The 19368-nt window shown below is 40.2% G+C and overlaps 2 protein-coding genes across 16 annotated transcripts in view; one reads left to right on the top strand and one right to left on the bottom strand.

Moving 5' to 3' along the window:
* Positions 1 to 9297, bottom strand: part of LOC119436482 (50S ribosomal protein L1-like) — a 30204-nt gene extending 20907 nt beyond the window's left edge. The window contains exons 1-4 of one of the 2 annotated variants that reach the window (XM_037703339.2): positions 9165 to 9297; positions 8326 to 8396; positions 8123 to 8241; positions 7727 to 7943 (exon numbers count right to left, since the gene is read on the bottom strand). In XM_037703339.2, the coding sequence (XP_037559267.1) occupies positions 7727 to 7943; positions 8123 to 8241; positions 8326 to 8396; positions 9165 to 9186 (429 nt within the window). In that variant the 5' untranslated portion in view covers positions 9187 to 9297. Of the gene's footprint in view, positions 1 to 7726; positions 7944 to 8122; positions 8242 to 8325; positions 8397 to 8460; positions 8596 to 9164 lie in introns of those variants that run through there. The other variant, XM_037703338.2, reaches the window with a different exon arrangement.
* LOC119436478 (CCR4-NOT transcription complex subunit 6-like) overlaps positions 8649 to 19368 on the top strand; it is a 264798-nt gene continuing 254078 nt past the window's right edge. For 13 of the 14 annotated variants that reach the window (XM_037703331.2, XM_049658038.1, XM_049658035.1 and 10 more), the window contains exon 1: positions 9367 to 9491. In XM_037703331.2, the coding sequence (XP_037559259.1) occupies positions 9440 to 9491 (52 nt within the window). In that variant the 5' untranslated portion in view covers positions 9367 to 9439. Of the gene's footprint in view, positions 8785 to 9366; positions 9492 to 19368 lie in introns of those variants that run through there. The other variant, XM_049658002.1, reaches the window with a different exon arrangement.

Below are 19368 nucleotides of genomic sequence, written 5' to 3'. Positions count from 1 at the left end.
AGCTATTGAGGACGTACAGGCCAATCAGAAAGATTTAGTAGAAAAATTTGGCACGCTAGCAGAACGAGCTGATGCCATTGAGCGTCACATGAATAAATTTTCTTCATTGCCTAAACAAGTGAAAGAAATTGAGGATTCTATGACTCAAATGCAACAAAAATTAGCATCCCTTGAAGACAAAGTTGATGACTTTGAAAATCGGAGCCGTAGAAATAACTTAATCATTTACGGCCTAAAAGAACCCCCTAGGGAAACAATCTCAGATGCTCCAAGATAGCATCAATGAAATCCTCGAGAATAAATTAGGTATAAGAGCAATTACTGTTGAAAGATGCCACAGGCTTGGCCGCATAGTTGAAAACAAAGACAGACCAGTTATTCTAAAGTTTATTGATTATCGTGAGAAGATGTCTGTTTTGAAGGTTATGCACAAGTTAAAGGGCTCTGTATTGTCCTTTTCTGAGGATTTTTCATACAAGGTTCGTGAGGCACGCAGAAATCTGTAGAAATGTTCCGAAAAAGAGAGAGAGAACGGTGCTAAAGTAAAGCTTCTCTACAATCGGCTGAGTGTGGATGGGAACTTGTTCAGTTGGGATGAAGCAAAAAATGCACGTGTTAAGCTAAAGAAGAATGCAAAATGACGGAACATGTGCAGCATTCAGTCGCTGAAAATACTAAATATAAACTGTAGAAGTGTTATTAACAAAACCGCAGAATTAGAAAGAACCCTCCTGGCCTATAGTCCCCTATTGCTATCCTAACCGAAACATGGTTGCACGATAACATACTTGATAGTGAATTTGTTCCACGGGGCTACCGTGCGTATTGGAATGACCGTGGGAGTAGAGGTGGTGTGGCGGCGATCCTGTTTAGACAGTCATTGCAAATTACAAAAATGCATGACATACGTAATTTCGACGACATATTTTGCAAAGCGTATTACGGAAAGACCAGATATGTTATTGGGGCTATTTATCGCCCACCCAATTCCTCCATGGATGTTTTAGATGAATTACACAACTACCTTGTCGCAAATGTGAAGCCTGAGGATCGTATAATTCTAGCTGGAGATTTTAATTTGCCACATGTTAATTGACCATCTTTCTCTTTGCAACAACCTAACTATAAAATTGGTGAAAAAATGATTGATACAGCGTTTTCTTTTGACTTGATGCAAATCGTTGATGAATTCACTCGAATACAGGCAAACTCTAGTTCAATTCTAGATCTCTTTTTCATTAGTGGCTCAATCTCTGCTCAAGCTAGCTGCTCTGTTCTCCCTGGAATATCTGATCATCAGGCTGTGATACTTACACTTTCTGATGAACGAGAAGGAAGGGAACCGAGGGGCCCGATTTTTAATAAGCATATCATAAGAAACCAACAAACAATGACACCAAGGACAACATAGGGGAAATTACTTGTACTTACTAATTGAATTAAAGAAATGATAAATTAATGGAAATGAAAATGGATGAAAAAACAACTGTCCGCAGGTGGGGAACGAACCCACGTCTTCGCATTACGCGTGCGATGCTCTCACCATTGAGCTACCGCGGAGCCATTTTCCCATCCACTTTCTGGGGTATTTATGTTTTACAACTAGAACTAACTCTGGGAGTGTTAGCCAGCGCCACCACTCACAAACCATGGGGCGGATGTGGAACATCCTTTCTGCCGCAGGCGTCACGAGCACGTGATCTTTTTGGGTGATGGCAACTGGTCAATAAACCCACATATGCTACCTGAAGGCATCATTGTTGCCGGATTCGAGCCCTCGTTATGTAATGAACGAGAAGGAAGGGAACCGAGGGGCCCGATTTTTAATAAGCATATCATAAGAAACCAACAAACAATGACACCAAGGACAACATAGGGGAAATTACTTGTACTTACTAATTGAATTAAAGAAATGATAAATTAATGGAAATGAAAAAGGATGAAAAAACAACTGTCCGCAGGTGGGGGACGTCCTTGGTGTCATTGTTTGTTGGTTTCTTATGTTACACTTTCTGATGTTGTTTTAAAGAAAAATTGCAAGAGGGTCTCGTTCCCAAACTTTTCACGAGCAGATGACACTTCAATATTGGACTTACTGTCATTTGAATTTGATTCTTTTTCGAGTTGCACTACTAATATACATTATTTGTGGAAGCGTTTCAAGGACCTTATAAATGAGTGTATGGATAGATTTGTTCCATGCATTGTAAAAAAAACGAAAGGAAAGAACCCCTGCATTTCTCGGGAAACGTTGCAGTTGCGAAGACGGCTCAAACGTTAAAAAAATTAAAGAAGGTACTCTAAAGACGTAAGTATCCTCCAGCAAAGAATTTCTGAACTTGCTTCTCAAGTGAAAGCAAATGTATTGTCTGACAGGCAACGCTATTACGGCCAACAACTTCTGAGTCTCATGTCTTTGTCTCCCGAGAGGTTCTGGAGTTTAATTTCGCCTAATACTGTGACCACTGATGTTTTCGAAATTGACGGTGTAGAAACCAGTGATTCCTCTGTTATTTCTAATGCTTTCAATGATCATTTTAAATCTGTTTTTATAAGGGATAGCGGAGTCCTGGAAACATTTGATGTGTCAAGCCCACCCCTATCGGATATTGTCATAAGTGAAGAGGGAGTTTTGAATTTGCTTTTGAAACTTGATGTTAAAAAATCTTCAGGTCCTGATGGAGTACCGAATGAGTTCTTAAAACGCTATGCACAATGGGTTTCAAAGTACCTAACAATACTCTTTTCTAAATCTCTCAAAGATGGTCAAGTTCCGGATGACTGGGTAACTGCTAAAGTCAAGCCCCTACATAAGAGTGGAAATCCCCATTCTGTTACTAACTATCGGCCGATCTCATTAATTTCAACTTCTTGTAAACTACTTGAGCATATAATACATAAGCATATTTCAGAATTCCTAGATAAGCACAATATTTTGTCAGGTTCACAACACGGATTCAGGAAAGGATTTTCTACTTGTGCCCAGCTGGCAACTACAGTTCATGATTTTCGCACTATCTATAAATTCCGGAAAACAGGTAGATGTAATTTTTATGGATTTTGTTAAAGCTTTCGATACGGTCTCTCACAATAAATTACTCTTCAAATTGGATTTAATTCTTAAAAATACTGAGCTTCTAAATTGGATTTAATTCTTAAAAATACTCCGCTTCTAAATTGGATTTCCAGTTATCTTTCGAATCGAAAACAGTACGTCTTTTTCAATGATCATTGTTCTCGTACAGTACCGGTTGGCTCGGGTGTCCCCCAAGGCTCCGTGCTCGGGCCCCTCCTCTTTTTGTTGTTTATAAATGATATATCACATGATATACCTGTAAAAGTCAAATTATATGCAGATGACTGCATCCTATACTCGGAAGTAGAAAACCATACAGACCAGATTCATCTAAACAATGCATTTCAAAAGGTCATTCGTTGGTGCGATAAATGGCAGATGTCAGTTAATTTTAAAAAGACTGTTTTCATGAAAATTTCTCACAAACGTAACCCTCTTCATTTTGCATATTCAGCCAATAATGTTTTTTGCAGGAGGTACAACACTACAAGTACCTTGGTCTTTGGATTTCGAACGACCTTAACTGGACTAGACATATTAACACTTAATAAGCTTGTGAAATTACAAACTATTTTATCTTAGACAAGCTATCAAGCTCTCCACTCCCGCCATTCGCCTTATTGCATTTAAGGCAATTCTTCAACCTACTTTAGATTATGCATCCATAATTTGGTACCCTCACACTAGAAAAAATATCAGCGAAATGGAAAAAATTCAAAAGAGAGCTGTTAGATTTATTTATAACAGTTTCGGCCGTACTTCAATCACATGTTTATTAGCAAAAGCCAACCTCCCAACACCTACACAAAGACATAAAGTATTGAGATTGAAATTTTTCTTTCAGTTAGTTAAAGGGTATTTTAAGTTCACATATACTTCATTTCTCCACAGGATATGCCACAAGGCAGAGGCATTCCTTTCTCCACCCGTAATAACGCATTCAAGTTTTTGTTTTTCCCTAGGACAATTACAGAATGGAATAATCTTAGTAACGAAGTTGTTTCCCAGTCATCCTTGAACCTTTTTGCTGCACAGCTCCAGTAGTGAGCGTCTGAATTCTATTACATGTGCTCCTGCTGTTTATTTCAATTACTGTAGCGATTCTCCACTCGTGATCAGCTTGAATGTAGCGCTGATTTCATTATATGCCCTTATGCCTGTTTATTGCAAACCGTTGTCTTGTCTGAAAGCGTGTACATGCCTTACCTGTTTTATATTTATTTGTTTTGCCGATTTGTAAATTTAGCAAATGTATATCCACCCTGCTAAAACCCTATGTTAGGGTTGCAGTATTCATAAATAAATAAATAAGAAGGTTTATTAGCTAGCGCCTGCTCTCTTAAGTTCACGTGTTACGTGACACCATTGAGCAAAAACGAATGTTCCACATCCACCCGCCATAACCCCGAGTGGCACTAGCTAACAAACCCAGGGTTTGACCTAGTACACATAAATACTCGAGATTGTGGATGGATTGATGCTATCGCCGTAGCACAATTTGTGGTGCAACTCGCTTATAATGCAGAGGTTGCGGGTTTGTCTCCCCCTGCCGGCAACAAGTTATCTTTTCTTCCACTTTCATTTACCCTTTTCCTAATTATTTTCTACATTTCAATTCCACCTTTGGAGTTTGTTGTCGCTTACTCCTGCACTTGCACCTCGCTTTTCTTTCAATTCTTTTTGCACATTCTTTAGACATTTTGCATAAATAAGAAGTTTTCGAGCGCGCAGCCTTCCGCGTCGGATTTAGCAAAGTGGTGCACTTGTTTACATCGACATCTACAGCCACAGATGGTTGTTAGTGTCAAAAATTGGGAAAAGGTGCATCGCTGATATGAAAAAAAAAGTCAAAACGTCGAATAAAACACACATACCTGCTCATATGAGCCGCGTTATTCCACCGTGAGACGAGTCAGTATCAGCGCCTGAGCTACTCAACGGCGACTGTGATCCAGTTACAAATATCGGGCTGTTAATTTATTACTGATTCTCGATTTTCTTTAACTTCATCATACTTAGTTTGCGCGTGTCATAAAGCATTATTACAGAAAAAATGTGCTCACATAAGCGCTCATTTAAAGGCCGTGTTGCTCTCCCGCAAAAACGCGGATGCCATCGCTGACACCGTTGGTATATGACTCAGCGAGGCGGCTGTTTATGCTGCTGTACAGAATGTACCGTCTCTTGTTTCGCGTTTGACGCAGAGATAAACAGTACATCTCAGGAATTAAGAAATGCGTGAGCATACCAACACGTACAAACCGACCCATCTACGTTGCGAATACGAGCGGCAGCCTACGGGAACGGTGACCTACAGATGTTGGCACAGCCGTTGGGCACAGCGCTGTGTCGCCGCTTGCAGATTATTGTGTACGCGCCGTGCGAAGCGAAGAGTAGTTTATTTCAAATCGCTAAGGCCAGAACTGAACTATAACGCAGTTTCCTTCGTCCAAACTTGCTTACTTTTCAGTACAGGTCCGCCGGTAGCGGGTGCACGAACTCGACGGAGCCAGGCCTAAGCTTCGCTGAAATCAACATTGGCTCAAATGGCACTAGCTAACAAACCAGGGTTTGACCTAGTACACATAAATACTCGAGATTGTGGATGGATTGATGCTATCGCCGTAGCACAATTTGTGGTGCAACTCGCTTATAATGCAGAGGTTGCGGGTTTGTCTCCCCCTGCCGGCAACAAGTTATCTTTTCTTCCACTTTCATTTACCCTTTTCCTAATTATTTTCTACATTTCAATTCCAACCACATCTAATTACCCCTATGCTTTCCTTGGCTACGTTGCCTGTTGGCTTTTATGGTTGTCCATTATGAACAAAAATTAGGTCAATTTGTTTCCCTTCTCCTCATTCATTGAATGTAGTTTAGTAAAATGGAAACAACTACTGCTAGTATAGAAAGCTGCTTGCAGTGCTGTTGATTAGAATTTGCATGTTAAGCATACTAAGCATATGTAAACTGCGTTTAGTGAGCTACGAGATGGGAATACTTACTTCTACGACAAACAATCGTACATAATCAGTTCATGAGGGGAAAACTAGACCAAAGCACAATGTAATTGTGCTTGCTCTAGCTCCAGTTGCTGTAATTTGGTAGTCAGCGGCAAATCTTTTTCCTGGACTAAACCTTTGCTTCGCATTTTGGCAGGTCCTGCAGGCCGTGCAACAGTGTCAGCGTGGTTATCGACAGTGTCAGCCTGGTCAGTAGGAAAAGCCACTCGTATCTCTAACGGCTATCACCTCCGCTACTATTCTGGGACCATGGGACTGCTGCAGTTTCGAGCGAGTCTGCAGTCGGTGGCGTGCAAGGCAAAACAGATAGGCAAGAACCCTTGCGCATGAGCGCCTGCCACTCAGCGCAGGGAAAAAAAACAACAAAAACAAATGAATAAATGAATACATCATGACAAGAGTGAGCGAGTATAGGATGAGAGGGAAGTACAGTAGAATGCAAATAAAGGAGGATGATGCGAGAAAGGACAGAAGCGAGATGTGATTGAGATGACAATGGTCAGAAGTGAGAAGGAGAAAGGAAGAGCAGCTCCATGATGGAGGGAGGTGGAGTTGTAGGAAAAGAAGACTGGGGTGAGACATAAAAGTGCATTGGTCATGCCTAACTGACTCTTGCCTGCTGCAGTCTGTGTGAAGGGAGGCAAAAAAGAGTGCTGCTTTAAATTGGTCCTAAACTATTCACAGCATGAAAATTTGTTCCATACTGGTAGAAGCACTGACACTCTTACAGAACATTATTCCAGAAAATTTGTGGTAAAGATGAAGTAACAGCAGAGCTGCCATGTTTTGAAGAAACTGAGCACAACACGTCCTTGCTGCTGCATTCTCCTCGCAATGCATGTCCTCACCTAATGCAGCTTTCAATGAAACCAATCAGATGCCAGACCACATGAGCATTTATGCTTAGCTGGAGAGCAGTGTACCTTTTCCATTTTCCCTGTGGCAAATTCCAAAATATCTTATTATTTCAAATAAAAATGAGTTCTCACAGTTGGTATGGCATCCTCTCACTTTCCACAAACATTTCTGATGCAGCTTTGTATCTTTTCTATGCATGCAGCACCGAAAAAATACCAAGCTGTTCCGATAAACAAACGCCTTTTTGATAAATAAGTAAGAGTAGACACCACTAGTGTCTGCTGGTTGCTTTGCTTACTTCACTAACGACAAAAGCAGAGCCACGGGCCCCTGCTATTCACGAATAGTACAACTTAGCCTGCCCAGGGAAAGTAGCGATTTGTGACAGTCAGTTTCATTTGTCTAATTTAACAATTAGCACTAGAAGCAAAGCACATAGTCAATACATTACTTGAGATTCGTGCAACCGCTACAAAGTGATGATCAACCAATAAGCATGCTGAAGATTCTTACTGCCACAAAGAGCTACTCATATCACCTTAACCTGTCAAGGAGAATGGCGCCAACAAGGAGCATATTCTTTTTGTTTTGCTCTGTGAGCTCATCGCAATATGTAACGCCATTATATTTTGCAGATATCATTAAGTACTGTGGTGCACTCTACACCCTGTATTTGCTCATTCCAAATGTCTAGGTCTGTTCAGGCACCTCTAAAAACGCGACTTTGCTTTCATTTATGACATTACATGTATTGGAGAAGGTGTCGTACCTTTTTCTTCGTCTTTAAACTTAGCTCTACGAATGCATAAAGGAGTGCATCTGGATCATCCAAAACAGTTGGGTGATGCGTTTCTCTGTGCATGGCTATTGCTTCAGCAGCGGGATACAAAGTTGGCATGTACTTGTCCGTGTAGAAAACGTCGTCAACCGGTGGCTCCTTTATCCGATTTTCGTAAGTCACTCTTCGAGGTCCGATGAGGAGCTTTCTGCGCACGATGGAAACGTTACAGCACAAGATGCCATGCACGCTTACGCTGCGCCTACCGCACAGATTCACAAACAAAACTGCACAGTCAGCTATAATAATAAATCAACTCAAATACTTGGCATACTAACTGACAGGATAAAAAGAGGTATCTGGTCCACTAATGCAAGCGCCGCTTACCTTGACTTCATCCAAGCAAGCTTGTCTTTTTCGGGAGGTTTCTCAAGTTTTCTTTGCCTGTTACGTTTTTGTGCGGCTAATATTAACTTCTGGTGTCTTTGGGTGGCATACGATCGTATCTGTGACATAAAAGAGGTTATTTCACACAAGCACCACGAAATTACACTCCAGAGAAGGGCAATTCTCTAACACAGTGGTCTCACTTGTGGAGTTTCCCCAACGGTGACCATCAAGCAAGGCGCGTGGGTACGCATCACAGTCTTCAAAGATGGGGCTGGAACAGAAATCAATACGTTAGAGAAATTTACCCCATTTCAAAAACGCGGCTGCCAGCATACTTAGCCACGGGCGCAACCGAGATACTACGAAGGCCGCCATGCTTCTGTAGAGTTCAGGATCGGGCAATGTAACTTCGCAGTAAACTAGCAATTCGGTTTTATTTTAAATTTATAAATGATATTTTCTGGAGGTAAATTAAAATAATGTTAAATAATTTTGTACAGAACGATAAAGTTGCTGACAGAAATGTTCTGTTTTCTTGCGGTGGAATACCATGATGGGAAAGTAGCTGCTTTTACCGATAGGTTCATTCGAAAAAAAAAGTGAAATTCGAAACAGGCTTCTCTCGGTCGGATATTCGGTTCATTCGTTATTAAATGAAGGTGCGTAAACTTATAACATGCATGGTGCGAAATGTTCTGCTAGCAGTGCTTCTCATAAGGTGCTTTTTGAGTGTGTTAAGGAGAGTTGCGGAGCCTTGTACGCGGACGTTTCTCGTTTGTGTGAAGCTGGTGAGGAATGATGACGGCTTGTGGAATTTTATTCATATTTATTGCATATTTATTGCAATATTGTGGTACGGGACATCACTTGCTTGCCTTGGAAGTGATACGCATGTGGCTAAGAAGAGCGTGCATTTTGCGTGTTCCGTGAAGTGATCATGTGCACCATTTGCGTGGCGGTAGATGTCAGTTGTCATGCTACCGTGCTCCGAATTGAAACCCTACTGTAAGTGTGTAACTAGTGATCTTTTGTGCCATACCTGTCTGGAACATTGCTGGCATGTGCGTCTGGGCTTGTCTGCTGTTCCAGTAGGATGTGTAGAAAATAGCGAGAACTGTGCGTGGCCCTCGAAAGCAGTGTTCATCGACGGTGGCACCGACATCAGCGCGTGTTCTTCGACAACGCGCAACTTGGCCATCTACAAACGTGATGCATGTGCTCACGCGTGATCATATGGAAGAAAGAAAGAAAGCCATTGTGTTTTCGTAGCAGAACGAGGCTCGTGGCGCTCGTGGCTATGCCTCGGATTCGAACATGGATTCGAACACCGAACGCCAACCTCGAGAGATGTTTTACTGTTACCCGAGTGAGTTGTTTCTTTTGATTCATCTCTAACGGATTAATGTTGATTAAAGATATAGTATTTAAGGTGACCAAACTTGGCATTTGTTGTATTACAACTTGACATCGTTTTGATATTATTTCTCTATTATCTGGGTTCTCGGTTGTCTGGGTTCTCGGTGGTGAAAAATCGTTTTAGTATAGTACTTTTAACCAGGCCATCAATATATATATATATATATATATATATATATATATATATATATATATATATGCAAACTATTTCTTTGAATTTCTAAAAGCTTCGGTTGGGTGAGCTGGTGATCGCGTTTGCGATTTGATCGCGTTCACGATTTTTTCTGGTAGTTTATGTTGGTGGTTCGTGGTTTCTACCGTGTTATGTTATACAAGTTTTAGGCCATGCGTTTGCTGACCCATCCGTTTGTATTTCTGTGCTATTTCATACTGCAAGTGATCTCTGTCCAATAACAAATACAGGGAAGGCGTAGAATGCGTTTTTTTTTTTTTTTTTTCTGTCCCATTCCGTAAAAATTTCATATTTAGCTGCGCGGGAAATTCCTTCTGATGTTGCAGTCATGGTTCAACGCGGGTGTTCAGTCAGTGCATAGTGGGTTGTTATCGAAGGTAATTCTCGTTCCCCACTTAGTTCAGTTCTTACTTGCCATTATTAATTTTCTGAAATCGTGCACAAAGAACATAATTCCAAATTTATTTTCTCTCTCCAATATCATTCTGAGTTGTCCATTCTAACAAAAAGCGTGTTTGCTGTACTTTTTCAATGTCAAGTAACCTGTTTGGCGCATCAGTATTTCTTGCACTTCACCTTAGTATTTATTCTTTTGAAATTTGCACCTTTTCTTGAACCTCTTGTGTACTTCCATATGCGCCTCGAATTTAGTATAAGTAATGAAAATTATGCTCTGCCTCGTGAATGCTCATGGTCAGCTAGGCAAATTCAGATATGCCATATTTGCCATTCTTTTCCTGTAGTGAAGGAGGCTTGTTGAAGGCTTTAGCTGTCGGGCATGGTTTGTGAAGAAAATGGCATATAGTATTTCTGAATACTTAAATGTTCTTTGTAGATCATTTAATGGCTTGCTTTTTCTTATATTTTTTGTACAACCTGCATCATGTGCATGTTATTTCTGTTAACATCATGTGCATGTCATTACTGTTAACTTATGTATGTCATTGCCAAATTTTGTTCTGCTTTTCCTGTTCTTGATGCCTCAGTAAATAAAGGGGCATTGTCTTTTTGCATATCATCGTTTGGTTTGAGCATGCTTGGACTGTGGTCCATTTAATTTGGGGTGGGATTGGAGGCAGAGCTGTGTGCATTTGTGCTATGACTGAAGCTGCTGCACATTATCGAGTATAGTGGATATTAGACTCCAGCTGCAGTTTCAGTCATGCCCTTTCATTCATTTTAGAATGATCTAATGCAAAGCACGGCCCCTTCACATCACTTCCCTTTCACATCACTGTATTCTCTTGCAAGTTGCGCAACTTTTGTCAAAAGGATACAAACCAATTCTGCATATGTCTATAACTGGTGCTGGCTCCTGTAATGTGGCTGCTGCCTCACTGAGGAGCTTACTTTGCTTTTCAGAGCCAATTGCAGTCACAAAGGTTAGGGCCAGTGTACGATGAAATGCATTCACTTCCCCCTTTCTTTTGACTTTCTGGTTGCTTCATGTGGAAATTCTAAATTTGTGTTACATATTCTATACTGCATGGTGTTAGGTCGGTGGTTGGAGGCAAGTTGTCATATAGCTGGTGATGGGTGTAGTAAAGGCATTCATTCAAACAGTGAAGTAGGTATCATCCACCCCCCGAGTCTGTTTTTTTTATGCCTCGGTTATGTATGGCAGCTAGGTATTTTTTTGTCTGGAGAGTGCCCAATTGGGCGCTGAGATGCAGCTAATGCTGAGGTTTTCGTGTATTGAATTTTTCTTGGTATGCTGTCTTAAACGATTTCACTCTCAATGGGTTCCTTCAAAAAATGTAGTTCCATTAAGATGGTGGCAGTTGCTGTATGCTGTGTGAATGAAACTGCAAGGCAGGTTCATTGAGCAAACATTACAGCTTGGATCACCTATGAATATAGTGAGCATTATTATAGTGTAAAAACTCAATCCTTATGTGGTAATGTTTGTTGTGCAATGTAAGTGGCAATGAAATGCTGTTTGGGCTATCACTGGTTCAGTGATTCCTGATTAGATCAGGGCCGCTATTTTGTAAAAGACATTTAGCATCGCAGAAAAAAGCTTTTTGCGATGCTAATGCCTTTCAGCGCTTTTCGCATTCGTGAGTGGCCGTGTTCGACGCTCCACTCTGGGTGGAGCATGACTTGACCACTCACAAATACAGAAAGCATCGAAAGGCATCAGCATCGGGAAAAGGCATCGCTACAAAATCGCGGCCCAGGAGTTTTATAAATGGGTTCTGCAAAACCCATGAGTTCCGCAAACGGCATTTTAGGGTTTTCCGAGTGGCCAAAACGAATCCGACTCCATCTCCCCTTCAGTGGAGCTTTACATTTGAGTTTTATTTTAACCATTGAAACCACCACATTCGCATAGTGTGGGGGTGCTTTGCAGCACTCTGGAAACGCAGGTGGGGTTCCCCAAGGCCAGGAAGATTGAAAACTCCTGATATAGATTATTATTTGCTTACCATTTCTATCCTTTCATAGATATTGCTGGAATGTTAACTGCATTTATGCTTTCTTTTCCTAAATCATATGTAATGCCCTCATGGTTCTCAATACCCTTTTGTTATTTGTGCATTTTGTACATAGTAGGCAGAACTGCACCACTTTTGGAGAATAGTTACGAGCATTATTTTTTCTTGTTAGCCATATTGGGCTTTGGAGCCTTCAGAGAAGAGCAGTCACAGTTTTGTTGCTTACAAAATTCTCAAGAAGAGCAAGAACAGAGCAACTGTTTTCATTCAGCCCTCAAGGAGACAAGACAGTGGGGCCAGTAGGTGGGTGGTGGGGCAGGTAACTTGCCTTGGGCTGTCACTTTGTGGCTCGTTGATGTGTGTTTTAGAGTTTGACACTTGTCATGCAATTGAGCACCTCAAGACAAATCGAAGATAACAGGGCAAGGGGCTACTGTGGGTGTTGTAGTTTGCTATTGCAAGCTGAGAGGAACACTGGCTATGTTTGGGGTTCACACGAATCATGAGCTGGTTCAGCCCTTTGAATCATGATCCCATGTGACTTCATGGGCCATGGAAACGTGTCTGCAAATTGCTGATTAGCGTGAGCAACAAAGCTTTCATTATGAGGTGTTCATTGGAGCTCTGGCTAGCAAAATAGGTGTTTCGAAAATCGCCACATTCTGTTGTTTAGGCACAGTAAATATCGTATGTGTATTGTTAGAAAGGCACCATGTTAGATCCTGGCTTTCATCTATGCAGTTTAATGCATGATGATCATCAAGTAGCAGGTTTGTTCCTCAGCTAACAAAGTTTGTGCTAATCACTAGTTGCATCAAATCGATGAAATAAGTGTAGAGAAAAATGTATGCAGCAGTATTGCTTTGTTATACATGGGGAGCCTGATATTACTCGAAGAGAACAGTAATTTCAAGCAGCCATTCAAGGGCTGTATTCTTCATCTTTCACATTCGCATGGCATGCTATCCAGTGCTTTGCGTCACTGGAGAGATGGGCATCCTGTCAATGCACTTGGGAACTATGCAGCATGAAAGTAATGCTAGTGGGAGATGTGCCATTCCTTTCACCACCTCTACTGGCTTGGCCAGCCAACATGTAGAGATGTTAGCAAAAGTGACTGATCCTGAATATGGCCATAGCTGTCTGATGGATTGTTTGAAGAACGAAAGGGTTCACTTGCTGAAATGGCTGAGCAAGTCATCTGGAATTAATACAAAGAAATGGGTTATATGTAGTGTGATGTATGTAAAAGCCAAAAAGGTGGACAGTAAACTTGGATAACTGCAATGGGATTGAGCACACATAAAACGAGATCATGTTTTCTGGATTTCATACCTCATTGTCATTTCACAGTTAGTGCAAATGAAGAGGAAGAATTTAAGTACTGACCATCTTGGCACCTTGTCTGCATATGCCGTTCTTTGGGCTCTTTGTCTCCTTAACAGCTGTGCTGTCAATGTTGATTAGCACTGGCATTGAATCTTTCAAAGAAATGGTATTCCCTCTATGTGCGTTGTAAAATTAAACTAGTTACTATTCTTACAATGCAAATTTATTAATAAATCTATAGTGTAAAATTGCTGTGTACATGTTCAAGTTGTAAAATTTCCCAGTTTCATCACTCGATGCTGTACCCAACTGCATTTCCTTTCCCTTGGTACCCATTCACACTAATAGGCTACCGGTTATCTGTTTTATATGTTGCATTACCTAACCAATTTCTTGATCTTAATTTTAATAAGAATATGACTTACCTGCTTTTGCTGATTAGTACATATTGCTTTCTTCCTATCGTATTGTTTTCATCAATCATTTTCCATTCCATTACTTGTTGCACGGTTCTAAGCTTCTTATTAAATTTATTTATCCTTCACCTTTTCACTCCTCAGGCTATTACTGACAAAGCAATAGACAGATTACATTCATTATCAATGTTGTCAGTAAAATGTCATTAATAACTGAAGCATGCCTTCCAAATGCATTTCAACCCATTTTTATTAATCTGCAAATTCTCTTCTCATGATTGTGGTACCCATCACTTCTGATTACTGTGCTTATAAATGTGTTAACTATTTCCAATATGAATCCCGCACCTTCTGTATTCTTTCATAAAATAAATGTTTTCCTCGGCCTTAAGTGTTGTAGGCAAGTGTTACTATCATAGTTTATTGTTTGCTTTTGTGATAGATGTTTACTTCTACTGCCATTTGATCTGCCCTCTAAGAACTGGGCTGTGATTTTATAGTGATGCCTTTTTCCGCTGTTAATGCTTTTCGCGTTTGTGAGTGGTCAAAGTGATGCTCCGCCCTGGGCCTGTTCTGCAGTGTTCAGATTATGTCTATGAAAAAGAGAGTGGCTTGTAGGTACAGAGAAGCTAAGATGCGTGATGCTGAGCTTCAGTAATGCAGGAGTCTAAAGCGTGGTCGTTGTCTTAAGAGTACTAAGGGGCTCTCAGAGCAGTACAATTTGTTGGCAATTTAAAGCTAGCACTCTAGAGTAGTTATGATGCGTACATTGTTTTGCTTTTTGACGGTGACAATCTGACAATGGGCTTTTATATATTATCTGGGCAACAAATGTGTTGATAGAAAGTGTATTTGGCTCATAAAAGTCCCAGCTGTGATGCATATGTTTTCATGTCCTAGGGATTACCATAGTTGGTTCTCGGATGCATCATTATGACACTGTGATGATGGAAAAGGGCATATAAACAAAGTTGTACTACCCTTCTATAAAATACTAACCATACTTGCAACATAGCTCATATTGAGCAATGACCTACAGTGTTAAGCAATACGCACAGACATGATGCATCAGGTATGCATTTGGTGTGCTCCTTTTAACTGCGTCCAGTTTATGCAGTTAAGGTTTTGAAAAGCTGTTGCATTTTACAGATGACTAGTAAAGAGGGAGTTAGCAGTTTTTTTGTAGTAATAGTACTGTTTATGAATATTGCAATATTCGTGCAAGATAAAAGCTAATTCTGTTACAATGCTGTTAATAAACTTATTCTAGTGAAGCACAGTATTTTAATGGTGGCTATTGTTGTGGTTATCACTGTTCTGTGTGTCTTTTTTTGTAACATAATTAAAATTGAAAATCATTGCATAGAATGTATAAATATACTGGCCAGTAATGAACTAAAAAAATTCAAGTTGTAAACAACTTATCTGACTTAATCTGATATCATATCACTTTGCATAATCAAGTGGGTTAGCAACTGATGAAAGTTCATTTACTGAATTTTGTCATTTGAGTTAAAGCATTGCCATCTTTGTATGAAATTGAATATGTCAGTACTAGTGTATAGTGCCCAAATTGTTGCGTATTATAGCATAAGCTGAATAATAGTACAGACAGGGTACAGGGTAAAGACAGGGTACAGAAGCAATAGCCAGCATCATTGCTTATTAACCTGAATTAAGGAGTGAATTTCCATTGATTGTTCATCTGCTTCATCCATTGAAGATTTGGGAGATTTAGATGCAGGAGTTGTATGGCATTGTTGTGTGTCCAAAACAAGAATGCTGTTTACAGCATAGGAAAGCAAAGCATTCTTTTACTTCAAAATGAATTGCCACTTGCCATGTTTCATGCAGAGCACTAGTTTTTCTGAAAATTTTACATAACTTATTGAGGTACATAACACAATATTCACTAATAAAGTTGTTAATATAAAATGAAAACCACGAAACTGGGGATCCCACACATGTTATCCGAGAGCCTAGAATGAGCTATAAATTGATACCAACTTCGAAGATAGGGGTTAAATTGTGCTAGCAACATTTGACTTTTTTCCCTAATATCTGCTCAACAGTTGTATAAAACCTTAACAGGTGCACCAACATGAAAATTGATTTTGATTGCATTTCTTACTTTTATGAAGTTTCATAGACTTTGTGTGCTTGTTGAAATGCATGCATTTAAGCCAGTTTTTGTATTTAATGATAAACCAACATTTTTTATTTAAAGAATCTCAGTTTCAACTTTACTTCGTTTAATACATAGTGTGCAACATTGGAAGCTAGGCAAAAAATTTCGGTCATAAAAAAATGTATCACTTCATGCATTTCCTGGTCAGATTGTTTAGACATCCAGCTCTGAATCAAGAGAGTGTGGGTTTGTGGTCAATCGAAAATTGGCCTCAAGTGAACTGGGCACAGTCTTTTGAGCGCCATACCAGATTTGTGAGATTACATGCAACACTGCATGTTGCAATGTAATCTCACAAATCTGATATGATGCTCTGCACTGGTATGGCGCTCTGCATCTAGTATGAATCTGCACTTAGCAGTGCAGCTATTAGCCAGTCTATTCTTTGCTGTGCGCAGGCAGCGTATGCTTGTGCAAGCCATGTGAGCATGCGCCTCAATGGGCTGCAAATAAAAATCATGAAAAAGAAAAAAATGTAAAATGATCTAAGACAGTGTACTAGTATGTGTATAACTCAGCTTGTTAATTTTTAAGGATTACAACTGTTGATAATACTGAGTTTAAATAAAAAATAGTTTTACAAGATTGCTGGCAAAAAACACAACTATTCTTGGTGCGAATGCAGCCACTGCAAGAAGTCTTCCTAGCCTCCACAGTGTTGCATGCGATGTATGAAACTCGTCAATCAACTGTAGTTGAGATATCCAAATTATAACTTGGGATATTGCATAATGTCAAGTAGAATAACACAGATTTGAGAGGTTCTTCACTGTTTTGGCTCCTATCTCTAAGCTGTGAAAGAAATGCATGCTAGTTTAGTGTGTAGCAAAAGTACCTGTTGTTAATTTGGTTTGTTTTTGCATAACATCAGCACGACAACATATGCACTTAGGAGCATGTGTTTAGTCCTTGTAATCATGTAATGGTAGTTGCAGATGCGTTATCCTCCAGCCTTTCATGTGCTTTAGAGCAGGGGCCTCTTAAATACAGCCCATGGGCCATGTCCAGCCTGCAGGGGCCTGGCAACTTGCTCAGTGATGGGTATGGTATAATAGTGGCCGGCCCTCCTACAGCAGGAGCCCTGTGACCAAAGTACCTGGCCACTTGGTGTTGCAAACACCATCCTTTGTTTGAATGGCAAGAACTTGGCGAGTATATGGCAGTGATTCAAAAACACACATTACTGTTCACATTTTCACTCACTGTATTGTGGTCAGAGCTTTCACTGGTAACATTTGCTTTGCCTTCCATGCAGTCCATTGGGCATTTTGAGTAGTACATATTCATGAGCCGCAGTCATAAAATATACTGAGTGATGAGTAAAGCACCAGTTCTACTATTCTAAAGTTATCACTGTAAGCTTCATCGTGTGTAAATTTTATTTATTTATTTATCTTTTACCCACAGCGCCGATGTGGCATTACGGGGGGGGGGGGGGGGGGGACTGTACTAGCTTTCTTCAAAACATGCATTGCCATCTGGCCATGGTTCACTCTTCACATTTTAAAGAAGGGGGAAAAAAAGGCTAACCTCAGCAAATGGCAGCAGCAAATGTTTACCCCACACTGGAAAGCAAATAATATGTGCTGTTACAAAATGTGATGAGGGTTACATATAACTGAGTCTAGTGCAATTCAAGAAATAGTGGTTCTAACAATTTTTGAATGTCCACGAGTGTTTCAGCTTTCGGTGCACAATCACTTTGTGAATAATTTTTTAATGCAAAGTTAACTTGTCTGATAAATATTTGGGGATTTGCTTTTTAATGGCTTTTTCGTATGCTGCAGTAAAGCAAAGTCAGAACGTAGCGAACGTTTTCAAGTTAGTTTTCTGACTTTATTATTGCCATTAGTTATGTGAAAATACGCATAGGCTACCCCTCACAGTTTGCTGTTTTATTTTACAATGGCAGTCTGCTAAAATTACATTTTATTGTTCCAAGTAAAGTAAGTGTGCACATATTTATGTTGTCTTTGTCTGTGATTATCATCATCATCAGCCTATTTTCATGTCCACTGCAGGACGAAGGCCTCTCCCTGTGATCTCCAATTACCCCTGTCTTACGCTAGCTAACTCCAACTTGCGCCTGCAAATTTCCTAACTTCATCACCCCACCTAGTTTTCTGCCGTCCTCGACTGCGCTTCCCTTCTCTTAGTATCAATTCTGTAACTCTTATGGTCCAACGGTTATCCATCCTACTACGCATTACATGGCTTGCCCAGCGCCATTTTTTCCCCTTAATGTGAACTAGAATATTGGCTATCCATTCGTTTGCTCTCTTCCTGTCTCTTAACATTAGGCCTGACATTTTTCGTTTCATCGCTCTTTGTGCGGTCCTTAACTTGTTCTCGAGGTTTTTCGTTAGCGTCCAAGTTTCTGCCGCATATGTTAGCACCGGTAGAATGCAGTGATTGTACACTTTTCTTTTCAACGACAGTGGTAAGCTCCTAGTTGGGATTTGGTATGCTTACCATATTCACTCCAACCCAATTTTATTTTTTGTAAGTTTTCTTCTCATGTTCAGGGTCCCCTGTGAGTAATTGACCTAGATAAACATATTCCTGCACAGACTCCAGAGGCTGACTGGGGATCATGAGTTCCTGTTCCCTTGCCAGGCTATTGAACATTGTCTTCTGCATATAATCTTCAACCCTACTCTTACACTTTCTCGGTTAAGGCCCTTAATCATTTGTTGCAATTCATCCCCATTGTTGCTGAACAGGTCAATGTCATCTGCAAACCGAAGCCTTCTCAGTTAAGCATGCAATGAATAGCATTAGAAAGATTGTGTCTCCTTGCCTGACCCCTTTCTTGATAGGTAATTTTCTACTTTTCTTGTGGAGAACCAATGTAGCTGTGGAATCTTTGCAGATATTTGCCAAAATGTTCACGTACGCCTCCTGTACTCCTTGATTACGCAATGCCTCTATGACTGCTGGTATATCTACTGAATCAAATGCCTTTTCATAATCTATGAAAGTTACATAGCCTGTGATATTTAGTACTGAGTATTATGTTCAACATTTAATTCTATTTGCTTTAATGTTCATGGCACTATGCTGTCCTTTAGCCAGAAGGTTTGGACACCCCTGATTTAGAATATAAAAGGTGGTTCCAGGGTAATGGTGCTGCAAAAGTTCTGCATGAGGGGCTTATTCTTATCTCTTCAGCTATTGTGTTGTAAATATAGGTGTTCTACGTGGTTAAGAAAAGTGCTGACTTTCAATGCTATCTCTGGGGGTTTTAACATCACAGATTGCTC

The sequence above is a fragment of the Dermacentor silvarum genome, chromosome 1, assembly GCF_013339745.2.
Source record: "Dermacentor silvarum isolate Dsil-2018 chromosome 1, BIME_Dsil_1.4, whole genome shotgun sequence".
Taxonomy (NCBI): Eukaryota; Metazoa; Arthropoda; class Arachnida; order Ixodida; family Ixodidae; genus Dermacentor; species Dermacentor silvarum.
Note: the sequence above shows the minus strand (reverse complement) of the source record. Positions and strands in the feature narration are given on the sequence as shown.